Below are 13,348 nucleotides of genomic sequence, written 5' to 3'. Positions count from 1 at the left end.
AACAAATTTTACTTACTCTCAACCTCTAAATAATAGTGAATGCCCAACTTTTGCCAAATAAAGATGTGCATTTCCGATTGAACACTGTATGGTAATAGATTGGCTAGTGGGATATCTTTATGGTTTTGAAGTTACCTTTAAGAGCTGCTTTACTTGTAATTCTAGCCCTCTTCTTCACAGCAGGTTTCTTGTTCTTATTTTTCTTCTTGCTTTTTGCTTTTTCTTTCTTAACATTTAAGTCATCTTCTTCAATGTAAGTGGACACATTATCTGCTTCACTTGTTTGTTTCCTTCGTTTCTTTCCTGTCAGTGCAATTCTATTTCCATCAGTCTTGCTTTCCTGTGAATCATCAGTTGCCTTCCTTTTACGACTCTTTCTAGAGGTTTTGTTCTTTGGCTGAGATTGATTCTTGTCATCAGTCAAGCTGACAACATTATTACTATTGTTGTAAGTTTGCTTCTCTTTGTCATTGTTCATCTGGGTATTATGGTTTTCACCGTGCTCATGAGCCCTCTGGCTTGTCTCGTGAGTAACCTGACTAATAATAGGTTTATCATCCATCTCTCTAATCACAGTTATCTCCTCTCGGTAGGACTCAACATCTTTCACCATTAGACTATCTTCTTCCTTATTTTCAGATGGATTGGATTCTAGCAAGTCCTCAGGGAGACCTGTCCTCAGCAGAGAGGCCACTCTTTCAGTGTCTTCTCGTCGGATACAGTAAATTATGATCGAGGGAAGGTGGCAAAACCGTGGGCTTTTAAGGAGTTCAACTAAAGCCTACACATACAAAAAAGCATTTGTCATAATGAGTTTCATTTTATATGATATAATTTATATGATAGAAATACTTGGCTACATATTAGAAGTTATCGAGTGGAAAAATATAGCCCCTCTGCGACCCATATCCAAAGTGGCCGTAGCTACCACAGTCCTACCCTGTTCCCTATAGACTGTGCAAGTCTCGCGCTCACCGGAGCGAGAAAACACTACAAACGAAAAACTTGTTTTTTAACAAATCAAATCTTTGCTTTATGTTATTCTAAATACCGAATTTGAACAACAAAAATACTCATTAGAGCTTGTTTAATATAGATTTAGCTTTTTAAACATTTATGCAATTCATTGTTTATAGTTTATGTATAGACAAAAGGAAACTTCTGGGTCAAGGCTGTTCATTTGATCTTAAATCTTTTGAAACCCCTGTTGCAAATCTACGCCAGATTGTGAGATTATCAAAAGCTGGGTTTTACCCGAACACACAATGTTCGCGAGGGCATTAGATTAATGCGTGACGCAGTTTTAAGAGGAAGCTGACGCTTAAATGACAAATGAAAAGGCTGTTCACCCTGCGCGAACAAAACAAGCATCTGCATAAGTTTCGTGATCGGAGATGTGCAAAAATTCTTAATTTTTTTCAAGTAACTTGACCTGAGGTCAAGTTTTCATATCGGCTTTTCTTCGTTATTTTGTTGAATTTTGTCATTTTATCTGTACTTTTATATATGTTATTAATTAGTATTACATTTTCAACAAAATATGTAATTTTGATGGTCATAAGGTACGTTATACTAAAATAACGGACGAAACAAAATCTCCCCAACGTAAAACTCCATAAGGTTGGGACCACAATGGTCCCGGAAGTTCAAATATGCGCGAGACTTGCACAGTCTATTTCAGTCTAACCCTGTTCCATATAGACTGTGCAAGTCTCGCGCAGATTTGAACTTCCGGGACCATTGTGGTCCCAACCTTATGGAGTTTTACGTTGGGGAGATTTTGTTTCGTCCATTACTTTAGTTTAATATAGTTTATGACCATAAAAATGACATATGTTGTTAAAAATGTAATACCAATTAAAAAGCTAAAACTAATTTAAACAAGCTCTTATGGGTATTTTTGTTGTTCAAATTCAGCATTAAGAAAAAATTAAAGCAAAGATTTGATTCATAAAAAAATTAAGTTCTTCAGTTGTTGTGTTTTCTTGCTCCGGTGCGCGCGAGACTTGCAGTCTATTCTGTCTCATCCTGTTCCCTTTTTCAGTCCAACCCTGTTCCCTTTTTCAGTCCAACCCTGTTCCCTATTGCAGTCTAACCCTGTTCCCTATTGCAGTCCAACCCTGTTCCCTATTTCAGTCCAACCCTGTTCCCTATTTCAGTCCAACCCTGTTCCCTATTTCAGTCCAACCCTGTTCCCTATTTCAGTCTAACCCTGTTCCCTATTGCAGTCTTACCCGTTCCCTATTTCAGTCTCACACTGTTCCCTATTTCAGTACAACCCTGTTCCCTTTTTCAGTCTTACCCGTTCCCTATTTCAGTCTAACCCTGTTCCCTATTGCAGTCTAATCCGTTCCCTATTTCAGTCCAACCCTGTTCCCTATTGCAGTCTTACCCGTTCCCCATTGCAGTCTAATCCGTTCCCTATTTCAGTCTAACCCTGTTCCCTATTGCAGTCTAATCCGTTCCCTATTTCAGTCCAACCCTGTTCCCTATTTCAGTCTAACCCTGTTCCCTATTGCAGTCTCACCCGTTCCCTATTGCAGTCTAACTCTGTTCCCTATTTCAGTCTTACCCGTTCCCTATTGCAGTCTCTTGATGATGATAACAATAGATTATCAGGTAAACACGTTCCTCTGATAATGGCTTCTTGATCATTGATGCCAAGATGTTGAGCTACACTCTGGGCTGTTGCCATGGTAGCAGTAGCTGTTAATCCAAGCAAGCATCTTACTCCCAGTCTGTCTCTCAATACCTTTATAAAGATCAGTCAAAATGGTAAACAACTGTCCAAGGTCACAGCTGTTTCACAAAGATACATGCAATGCAATTATTACAGCAAGATATCATACTTTTTATGAAATCTATTCGTCATCTTATAGGTTACTAAGGAAATAGAAAAGTGGTGACAAGTTCTTAAAGGGCAGTTTCAGACCCGCAAAATTGTGGCCATGCATTTAAAGGCAAGGTCCCTCATCACCCTGTCCATAACCCCATCGCATGGCCAGAAACTGGTCCTTATTGCATTGCACTCTATTTGCGCCAGCGTAAGACGGTTGAACACTACCACATGAATGCATAAACTCTCCCAAGGTATTCATGAATGAGATTTAAAGGTAGGGTCATTGTCTGGTTTTTGTCGACATAATGCTGATTTCTAGACATAGTTATCAAGAAAGATACAATGAAAGCCACCTTTGAAACTTTCAGCTGCATATTGCCCTTCTTGTTCAGAAAATTGCAAACAAATTTTACCACATTTTCATCAAGAATGTCAAAATCAACCACAATTCACTAGATAACAGCGAGTACCCACTGTTTTGAGGGCAGTATTCAAAAGGACACCAAGAAATTTCAAATGATGCCTGTAGGCAATTTTTGGAGATTCACATTCATTGACATGCTGTTATTGATTTATATTAAACAAGGGTATTTCAGATGAAAACATTTCGCAGGATGCTTACTGTCATTCTTTATAACACGTAGCTTTCAGGAATTACCAAACTACGACCCTAACTTTTATAGTGGACAACATCTCGGACTACAATATTGATCTTATTAATCCTTAGTGATACATAGTCAAAAATAATACAACTATAAATAATTTTTGGGGTTGAACAAAGAATTGACTTGAGTGGGATTCGAACCAACGACCTCCGGATTAACGTACCGGCGCTCTACCAACTGAGCTATCTAGCCCTATATTGGCCGTGTCCCTATTTTGTCAATATCTTTGTTCGGGGTGCCAGTCAGAAGCCATACAACCGTGTAGCCAGGGATCACACCCAAATTACGATACAACCTGGGAAGCGGCAGGTAGGGGATCACCTTAAGGAGATGCAACTTTTTGTTACAGATATCAATATAAACCACAAGGGAAACTGACTGGGTAAATTTGTAAATGATTTTTGGGGTTGAACAAAGAATTGACTAGAGTCAAATTTACCCAGTCAGTTTCCCTTGTGGTTTATATTGATAACTATAAATAATACAACAACTAACCTTGCACAGCATGAGATATGAGGGTCTGAAGTTATGAGACCATTCTGAGAGACAATGCACTTCATCAATACATGCAAATGCAATGGGAGGAAGAAGGTCAAGAGACGGCATACATCCTCCTCCTCTTCCTCCACCTCCTACTATTGCTTCTGGAGATACTAACAAGATATTCACTCCACCATTTTGTATATCTTTCACAACCTTCTCACGTTGAGGTTTGCTCATGTTACTATGAAGACGAACTCCTTTCAGACAATCTGGCAGTCCTAAAACCTATCAATGACAAGCATGTTATCAATAAGTAAATAGCAAAAAAGGTCTGTTTTGTCATTTCATTGCCAAAGCTTATCTGTAGAGTGTTATTTAATTGATATGTTGTATTTCCAGATCTTTGCTATCAATTTTAAAATACAAAACTAAACCAACAGTGTTAATATTAGCGTCTTGCGTCTTGCAATTGATTTGCTGGGGAAATCTCTGACTTAAAAGGATTACATTTGACTTGGATCGAACTCAGCCAGTCTTAATTGAACCCAAAACTTGGGCCAATAACTTAATTGAACTTCCATATTGTGTGGGATAAAATGAAACAATTGAATTTTGAGTTTATTAGTGTGTACATGTTTTGTATAAAATGTATATGGCTACCTGATCATCCATAAGAGCAACAAGAGGTGAAATGACAAGAGTTAAGCATGGAGCACGCTGACTATACATCACAGATGCTAACTGGTATATCAAAGATTTACCAGCACCAGTTGACAATACCACCAGTGTTGACAATCCTGAAATGCAAAGAACATTTGTTTTTAGGTGAAGATACACACATTATGATTCAATGTTTACATGCACCCCACATGAAATAAAAGTACATTTTATTACCAAACCCTTGATTCACAAGGGGATGACCTGATATCAAGTGCAAATGACCAAAGTGTTAAAAACTAAGAGAATAAAAGAGCCTATGTTTACACACTTCTAACTGTGTCAATATCATCCGTTTATAAACACCCTCGCGTGATGCCCTCTTGACCAATCAGAATGGATAAACTGTTCCGGGTATTTATGACTATCATTTAAAAGCTAATATAATTTGAAAGTGATGTCAAGAGAGAACCCTTGTGATTAACTACACTACATAGACTATAATAAGACTCAATATCGTTTTGGAGAGAACCCTTGTGATTAACAACACTACATAGACTATTGTCAGGGTGCATTCAGACGTGGTTCCATTGTTCTTTTCAACCAACCAAAGCAATGCATTTCGGGGAAAGGGTGCTTGTCTTTCTGGGATACGTCATTGAACATTCTGCCACCGAGGAGTTAAGATAGATTGTATAGTTTCGCAAAATTGTCCAGTCAAATGGCGCGGTCTCGAGGCGGAAATCGAAGGCGGGGTACAGGACGTGGCGGACAAGGAGTCCGCGGAAACTTAGTGACAGTGTCCAATGCAAAAAGAGGCCGGGTATGAGCACCAGCAGTGAGGGACGGACCAGAGCCCGGGCGAACACCAGGGGAGCACTTAGCTCTGCAAACACCGTCACAGTCACAGCAGACGTCCACACACGACCCCACAGTCAGGGCGGCACCCATAATCAGATATCACAGGAGGATCCCGGTGAGGAAATCCAAGTGGTGAAGCCGATTGCTTACTAGCCGGGCCATCTGTCCATCGGGTGAGTCGCTACATTTAGCATTCAGACCTAATGCTGGGGCAAGTACAGCCCCAACAGTAATGCTAGTAGGTAACACGAGTACCATGAGTACGGAAAGGTTTTAAAAATCAAGTGTGTATAAAGGTCCAATAATTGGGAACACCCCACAGATTAATAGTCACGATATTTCACGGCCTTTACATGTAACTCGGGGTATAACGACGGGCCAACATTCTCAAAGCATGAGTACAGGTACACAAGGACTAGAAAGGGTGAACAATCATAATTTTTCTGGCAGCTTGCCGTTTAATATGAAAGTTAGTCAGAGCTTGTGTCAGTCAGGCCAGTCAGGAATAAGTTACCCTAGTAGTTTAGTGTACAACTTGGCGAACTCTAGTCAATATTCAGGGTATTCCATACATAACAGGGATGGGGCATGTAGTAGGTTAGGAGGGACATCATCTTCAATAGGACAGGGTGGTGCCCAACTTTCAAATGCAGGGTGCAACACAAATACAGTAGGGAGCAGTAGCATGTTGGGGTCCATTAATTGCACAGCGGGCTCTGGAAGCATACTGATGGCGGATAACATGCAGCTATGAATTTGCCATCAACTCCCTTTAATCCATTGATATCGGTTCGTAGCGAATTGGGAGAGGGTCTATAACCGCTAACCTTAAAAGTTTAAGATTATTCATAGCGAGTTTGTGGATTTCGAAGTGATCTTATAAAGAAGAGTGACCCTATAGTAGTACAAATAGCGGTCAAGACATACAAGAATTTTCGCTGGCTGTAAACGAGGGGGGTTCTATAATATGGAAAGATAATAAACACAGGCGTCCAATTACTTCTATGCATACATGGACCTCTACATTTTTGACTTATGCAGCAGTGTATTTGCGAGCTCATCTCCATAGAACACCTAGAATTATTGAAATATTGTCAGATTGTACGCACAGAGAGCAGCAGCTCGTCCAATAAGGGGGATGGCGCACTTATGATTGTCAATTTAGAATGAGGCAGCAATTAACACCAGTTAGATCATGGGCATCAATTGATGGTGAGTTATGGGCATTGTACGTCACAGCACCATGAGTTAATCAAGCTCTAGAACAAAGTGTACATATAGAAGGGCAATAGCAAGTTTCATATAGCCTTTTGGAATGATTGATCATTAAGCACTAAATGGCCAGCTTCCATAAATCAAGTGGTAGCCTATTGCTTAATATTAAATTTAAAGACCTTTGTATCTTTTTTTATTGGTACATACGTATCAGGTTTTTCATATGTTTAATGAATAGGGTAGATGGCCTTAGCTTTCGATCCAAACCGGACCTAGTTCAGAGGCATAAAACAAGTACAAACAAATACATATCATATATAGAAAAAGAGAGGGGAAAGGGATTAAGGGAAGAAAGAAGCGGGAAAGAAAGAAACGGGAAAATAACAGCCAATCAAAGTTTCTATTTCAGAAACAATTGTTTCTATGAACAATACATGTATGAGTAAAGTGGCGAGGACAAAGGATGTTAAGTATGAAAGGATGGATTACTGGACCATAAAAGTGGTAAATGCATGAAAGGGTAGAATTAGAGAGCAAGTTGCATCATGATGCAACTAACAATGGTCAATTAATAGAGAAAAGCAAGATCAAAGGTAGGATGGTATTAAAAATAGGTATGAGGGACCTGTGGAAAAAAGGAGGGGGGGGGGTTACTTACATGAGATAGTTATAGTAACAAATATATAGGAACAACTTAAAAAAATTAATTTATACTTTATTTACAGAATATAAACAACATATAAGTTCTCAGGCAGAAGTGAAGTGGGGGGTAACGGGAAGTTATTTAACACCAGTGTTTATGTTAAGTCCAAAGGGTTTGACTGTCTTGAGTTGGTGAATCCAGTGTGATTCTCTATGCTTGCAGTTATATTTCATATGTTCATAAATTGCACAATTAGGAGGATCCCACGGGTAGTTTCATTGTTTCTAAGATGAAAGAGGATTGTAGACGCTTGGACCCTCGGCAAGATTCAAGATGTCCCATTACATTTCCAGTGCTGAGCAGTCTGGTTAGTATTTTACCGCCAGTCTGCAAAATATTGAATTATTCGGTTGAGTCCCGAGGCGAATTAGAATCAATCTGCTTTATACTTTTTGTAAAGAGTTACACGCTTCAATGGTTCGGCGGGAACATTTAATAGGACTGGGTGTGATACTCAGAGTAAAGCTTTAAGGTAGACACTTCACTCTTGCTATGCTATCAATATACACGTTAAAGTTTTGTTAATTTAGTCTTTTCTTAATCGTTATAGATTAAGTATCATCGGTAACAGTAGCAGCTACCATAGCTTAGCAGGGAGGGAGGTCAGTACTAGCTTGAGCCTGAAAGCGTTGATTTGCATATATCAGGTGTACGTTTCCAATATTGGTTGGTTTTTCGTATCTGGCGGTCAACACAGCACTGATGTTCCATGGCAATGACACGTTGTGTCGTAAAAATGTCGGTACAAAATGTAACGAACATTGTATGCGGGCTAAACTGTAAAGCTTACATACATGAAAAGCAAAGGTGCATGATTAAAAATGATCAGTTGATCCGGTTATTCAAGTTACAGGGTGTAATTATTGTCAGTGAAGACAAAAATTTGTAAAGTGGTTACAAAAAGTAACAAACATTATAATGTGGGACTAAACGTACAGAGTATGTGCATGAGATGAGAAGACGCATGATTAAAAATGATCGAGTGATCCGGTTATTCAAGTTACAGGGTGTAATTATTGGCAGTGAAGACAAACATTCGTAAAGTGGTTACAAAAAGTAACAAACATTATAATGTTGGATTAAAATGTAACAGAGCATACACATGAAATGACAAGATGCATGATTAAAAATAGGTTCAATTACAGGGTGTAATTTTTACAGTGAAGACAAATGTTCGATGCAAACGTAGAAGAGTATGAGGATGAAAAGAGAAGATGAATGATTAAAAAGGGATCAGTTGATCCGGTTGCAGCATACATGTGTGTGTAGCTTGCAGACATCTTCATCTGGTTGCAGCATAGCTTGCAGACATACCATATTTGACTTATATGACCTTTATTAAAGTAGCATAATTAATGTTTAAAGTATAATCAGCATATGAAGCTCTGCTTTTAAAAGCAGCATTCTTGGTTGCCCTTTTCGGTTATTCTGAGGGTGAGTGAGTTTACAACTCATGCTGGCAAATTCCCAGTCGTTGCGCATTGGTGATATTTCCTTTAATCAGGAAGGGAATTTGCAAGTAGTTCTAAGATATTCAAAAACGGATCAAGTGGGTAAAGCATCAGTCATTTCTATTGACAGGAATGCCAATACTTCACTGTTTGTACATTTCGGGGGACCCTTTGTCAGCCAGACAAGTTAATCATATCTTAAAGCAGAGATTAAGGCCAACAGGTAAACCCCACACCCTTTTTTCAGCTCATAGTTGCAGGATATGTGTGGGGTTCGGGAGGAACAAATCAAAAGTATGGGGAGATGGAAGTCTGGAGCACTTGCATCCTACATTAGGCAAGACGTAATGTTTTCAATTGTCTAAAAGGGGTTAGCTAGTAGTAAGGTTATAGATAAGCAGTGTAGTGCAACCGCTTCTTTAATTAGCATATTGCTGTTTAAGACAAATCATCATTTACAAGATTGGTGAATGTTGAGTTGGTTGTTAACAAATTGTGCACAACATTTTCAACTACTACATACAAGACTTTGACAAGATAAAATATTAGTCAGAACAGATTACCCAGGCTGTTTTTCTTTGATTTATTTATACAGATGCTTATCAATCCGAAGCAAGCGTGGGTACCGGGGGACAGTATCATTCGCCACAGCAGCGGCACGGTGGTGGTACAGTGACATGGAAACGCGTGTCTGGGGCACGCCTGGACGGCTGGGAATAGGCTCAGGATATACCTGGCAAAAGGCGAGGTCCCAACGACAATAGTGTAACATCTAGGTACCAAAGATATCTTGAAGGAAAATTCGGGACAGATTAGACATAGGGTAAAGAGAGCCTAAAGGTAATTAGGAATATCCTACCCAACACACGGTTAATTTGGTCAGACATTTTGTTACGGGCGAAGTATCAAGGTAAAGTTAAAGGAGGGCAGACAAACGCTGCACTTGGGATTTAAATATGTATGCAAAGAAGATACTTCGGGAGATGCAAAACGCACATGTTATAAAACACCCCCATCTCATTAACCCCTTCCCCGGAAGGTGCGTACTGGCAAGACATGATTCATTTGGTTCCATCAAAATTTATCAGACGGGTTGAGGTTCTCCACTTTACACTCGGACCAAGTTTTGTAAAAAAGAAGAAAAAAAGAAGAAAAAAAAAAAGAAAAAAAAGGGGGGGGGGGTGCTTTGGCATAAGTTTAGGTTGTTCCTATAAACAAGAAGCTAATAGGCATGGAGCCTGTGAGGAAGTGGTAAATTAATTTATGTGAATTGATATGGATAAATATGGTGTTAATAAAATGATGTGATTGTATATAAAGAAGTAAATTAATTTGGTACCTTCTTGGTAACTCGCTGGAAGTGGGAACCTCATTGACCCGGAGTTTCTCCAGTCAATGAGTGCATTTATAATTATAATAATTGTAAATGGTCTGGTACCTTCTTTGGCAAATCGCCGAGAAGTGGGAATCTTTGCGGATTGGAATTTTACCGTTCGCAAAGTGAGGCGTTGGGAACCTTTGCGGATTGGCCGCAAAGTGTATTTATAATTGGAACTGGTATACTTCTTTATGAGTGGATATCACTGGATGGAATTAAATAAAGGGAAATTCTCTTATATTATTAATAATTGGCGTTTTTGACTATAATAAGACTCAACATTGTTTTGGACCTTGCAAAGTTGACCAAGATGTCACTTTATGTTTATGTAGCACATCTTAATTTATGCTTTTTAAAAATGTGGGGTACAACCAAATCCAACAGATTCTCCTTGCCTCTTATAACTTTTACTCAGTAAATGGTTCCCAGTTATCATTTGGAATTATAACATTAAACAGTATTTAGCAAGAACTTGCATTTCTTCTCTCTCAACAAAAGTTGGTTTTGTTTTAACAATTGGAATGTTTTGAAATAAAATATTAATCTTCTCTTGAAAGAAGGAAAACCGACGGGGTAAATTTACTAATTCAATTTTGGGGTGACAAAGAGAGATTTACTATGGCTGAACTTGAACCAGCGACCTCCAGATGCACGTACAAGCACTCTATCAACTTGGCCCAACTTCAAAGAGAAACTTAAGCAGAAAGTAATGCTTAAGAATTTTCTTAAGGGGTGCCAGTCAGAAACGGGTCTTCTTTTCAATCTTGATTGTGTTTCAAGCGGTGATGTTGCACTGTCAACTAGGTTTGTTTGGGTTTGTTATTCATGCTCTTAGTGAATACCTTAATTAAAATATTCTGCTTGAAACTAAATGGCTTTGGGTGGATGATGCCAGAGAGTATTAACAAAAGACCCTTGTACATGTAAGCCATAAAACTGCAGAAGAAACATTATGGAAAAGGCACTTCACAGCATCAAGAAGTGTCAACATTCTGTATCATGAAAAATAAAAGATGAACAATCTGATTAAAGACAATGGACACCTTTGGTAATTGTCATAGACCAGTCTTCTCACTTGTTTTTCTCAATACATGTATATGCACAAAATAACAAAGCTGTGAAAATTTGAACTCAATTGGTTGTCGAAGTTGCGAGATAATAATGAAAGAAAAAACACCCTTGTCACACAGAGTTGTGTGCTTTCAGATGCTTGATTTCGAGACCTCAAAATCTAACTCTAAGGTCTCAAAATCAAATTTTTTAGTGGAAAATTACTTCTTTCTCGAAAAACTACGTTACTTCAGAGGGAGTCGTTTCTCACAATATTTTATACTATCAACAGCTCTCCATTATTCGTTAACAAGTAAGTTTTTATGCTAACAATTATTTTGAGTAATTACCCAAAAGCGTCCAGTGCCTTTAAAGAATTTGTCTACAAAAATTTGTTCAAAAACGTTAAGCATATATATATATTAACACAAGACAAATTATTATAAAACATACTTGTTTGAGGCCTGAGCATTATTGTAATTTTGGGATTAAAAACCGCCTGGCGTATAAACCCCACTTCCCAAAATATGGACAAAAATGTTCAGGTGTCGGCGGTTAAACCGCCTGGCATATAAACCGCAGTCTCGAGTGCACCAAGAGAGGGGCCGTGCGTGTTTGTGGTCCTTTGATGTGGCGATGTGCATCGACTGGCGGTAGGCACATAAGTCATTGTATGTCGCCACAAAGTGCGAGTTGCATTGCAATAAAGTCAAAATGTATTAAAATTAAATAGATCGTTTTTGTAATGGTCCATTAGGATAGTCTGCAGCAAATGGGCCTATGTTTAAAAATATTTATTGATATCATTACTGTGACAACTGATCAACGTTGTAGCTACACGGTCAATGCCGGACGGTCTTGACTGGCCCCAGCTTTAAAATTATATGACCGAGGATTGAATAAATTTAACAAACTCCGATCGGCATGAAATTAATTATAACTGAAAAATAAAGAAAAAACTTTGTTGTAAACTCCTTGTAACAAGTGATTTTGTTTCTGTTAAAACAATCAAAACAAATTTATTCTCCAAATCCCGCGATTATTGCTTACATGGGCCGCTTGAATGGTGTGCGTGGGTTGGCAGACGAGTCGATCGTATCAAAGTCTGCTCTAAAAAGCATGCACCCATCTGTACACGCATATGCTATGGCAGCCGGTACCCATAGGTAAGCAATTTGGCAATGACACTTTAGCGTGTGATTTTTCTCTGTGTGGAAGGGCAACCCGGCTATATTTCTTTTGCAGCTGTCTCGTACCTCGTACTCACGATCGTGCCTTTGCGATCGACACCATTATATTGTGACACATCACGGATTATATCATGGGTCCGAGGATGACAACTATTTCCATTTCGCCATTAAGAAAAGTCGCTGGACTAACATCATTTTGACGTTCAAAGTGTTCATAATTATGGACAAAAAAAACGGTCTTATGAACAGTTGAATTTCCTTAAATTAAACAAATATGGAGTAGAAATAGGACTCTTTGTGAACCATTCATCTGGGAATAAAAACGAGGTATGGCCTTGTAACGGCGGACAAGGTTGGTGGAGTCATCCACGTAGCCTAAAATAAATTCTTTTAAAAGAATTTTCAGAGTGAGTTTGGCACACCCGTGGATGATTTTTCCTGTCTGTTTTGTATTTGTTTTAAGTATATTTTTCAAAAGATCTTTCTTTAAAAAAAAATGTATGCCGTTTTTTTTCTTCACTTGATATTAATATGTCGCATATAAGCCGCTCGATGCATAAACCGCAGAAGTTTAAAAAAAAGGCCAAAATCAGTGTATAAACTGCGGTTTATAATCCGAAATTACGGTAGTAATGGCAAAAGTGATGTACATGTAACATGGGAACATGCGTTTCCAATTTAGTTAATAGAGTGTTTACCTGATAGAATTCTCATGATGGCTTGTTCTTGACCTTGCCTAAAGCCTTTATAACCCATTTGTTGCAATGCTGTGAAGACTGAACCTGGTGCCTCTGTAAGAAAAAAAAAATCACATTGGCTCACCATCAACTTGATTAACTTATGATTCAACAGCAAA

The 13,348-nt window shown here is 38.6% G+C and overlaps 1 protein-coding gene across 2 annotated transcripts in view; it reads right to left on the bottom strand.

The window, feature by feature from the left end:
• The window catches only part of LOC139934810 (ATP-dependent DNA helicase Q4-like), a 45,959-nt gene that overhangs the window by 20,418 nt on the left and 12,193 nt on the right, over positions 1-13,348 (bottom strand). For both annotated transcript variants that reach the window (XM_071929212.1, XM_071929213.1), the window contains exons 8-12: positions 13,191-13,283; positions 4,648-4,784; positions 4,000-4,272; positions 2,573-2,752; positions 136-781 (exon numbers count right to left, since the gene is read on the bottom strand). In XM_071929212.1, the coding sequence (XP_071785313.1) occupies positions 136-781; positions 2,573-2,752; positions 4,000-4,272; positions 4,648-4,784; positions 13,191-13,283 (1,329 nt within the window). The remainder of the gene's footprint in view (positions 1-135; positions 782-2,572; positions 2,753-3,999; positions 4,273-4,647; positions 4,785-13,190; positions 13,284-13,348) is intronic.

Source organism: Asterias amurensis, chromosome 3, assembly GCF_032118995.1.
Source record: "Asterias amurensis chromosome 3, ASM3211899v1".
Taxonomy (NCBI): Eukaryota; Metazoa; Echinodermata; class Asteroidea; order Forcipulatida; family Asteriidae; genus Asterias; species Asterias amurensis.
Note: the sequence above shows the minus strand (reverse complement) of the source record. Positions and strands in the feature narration are given on the sequence as shown.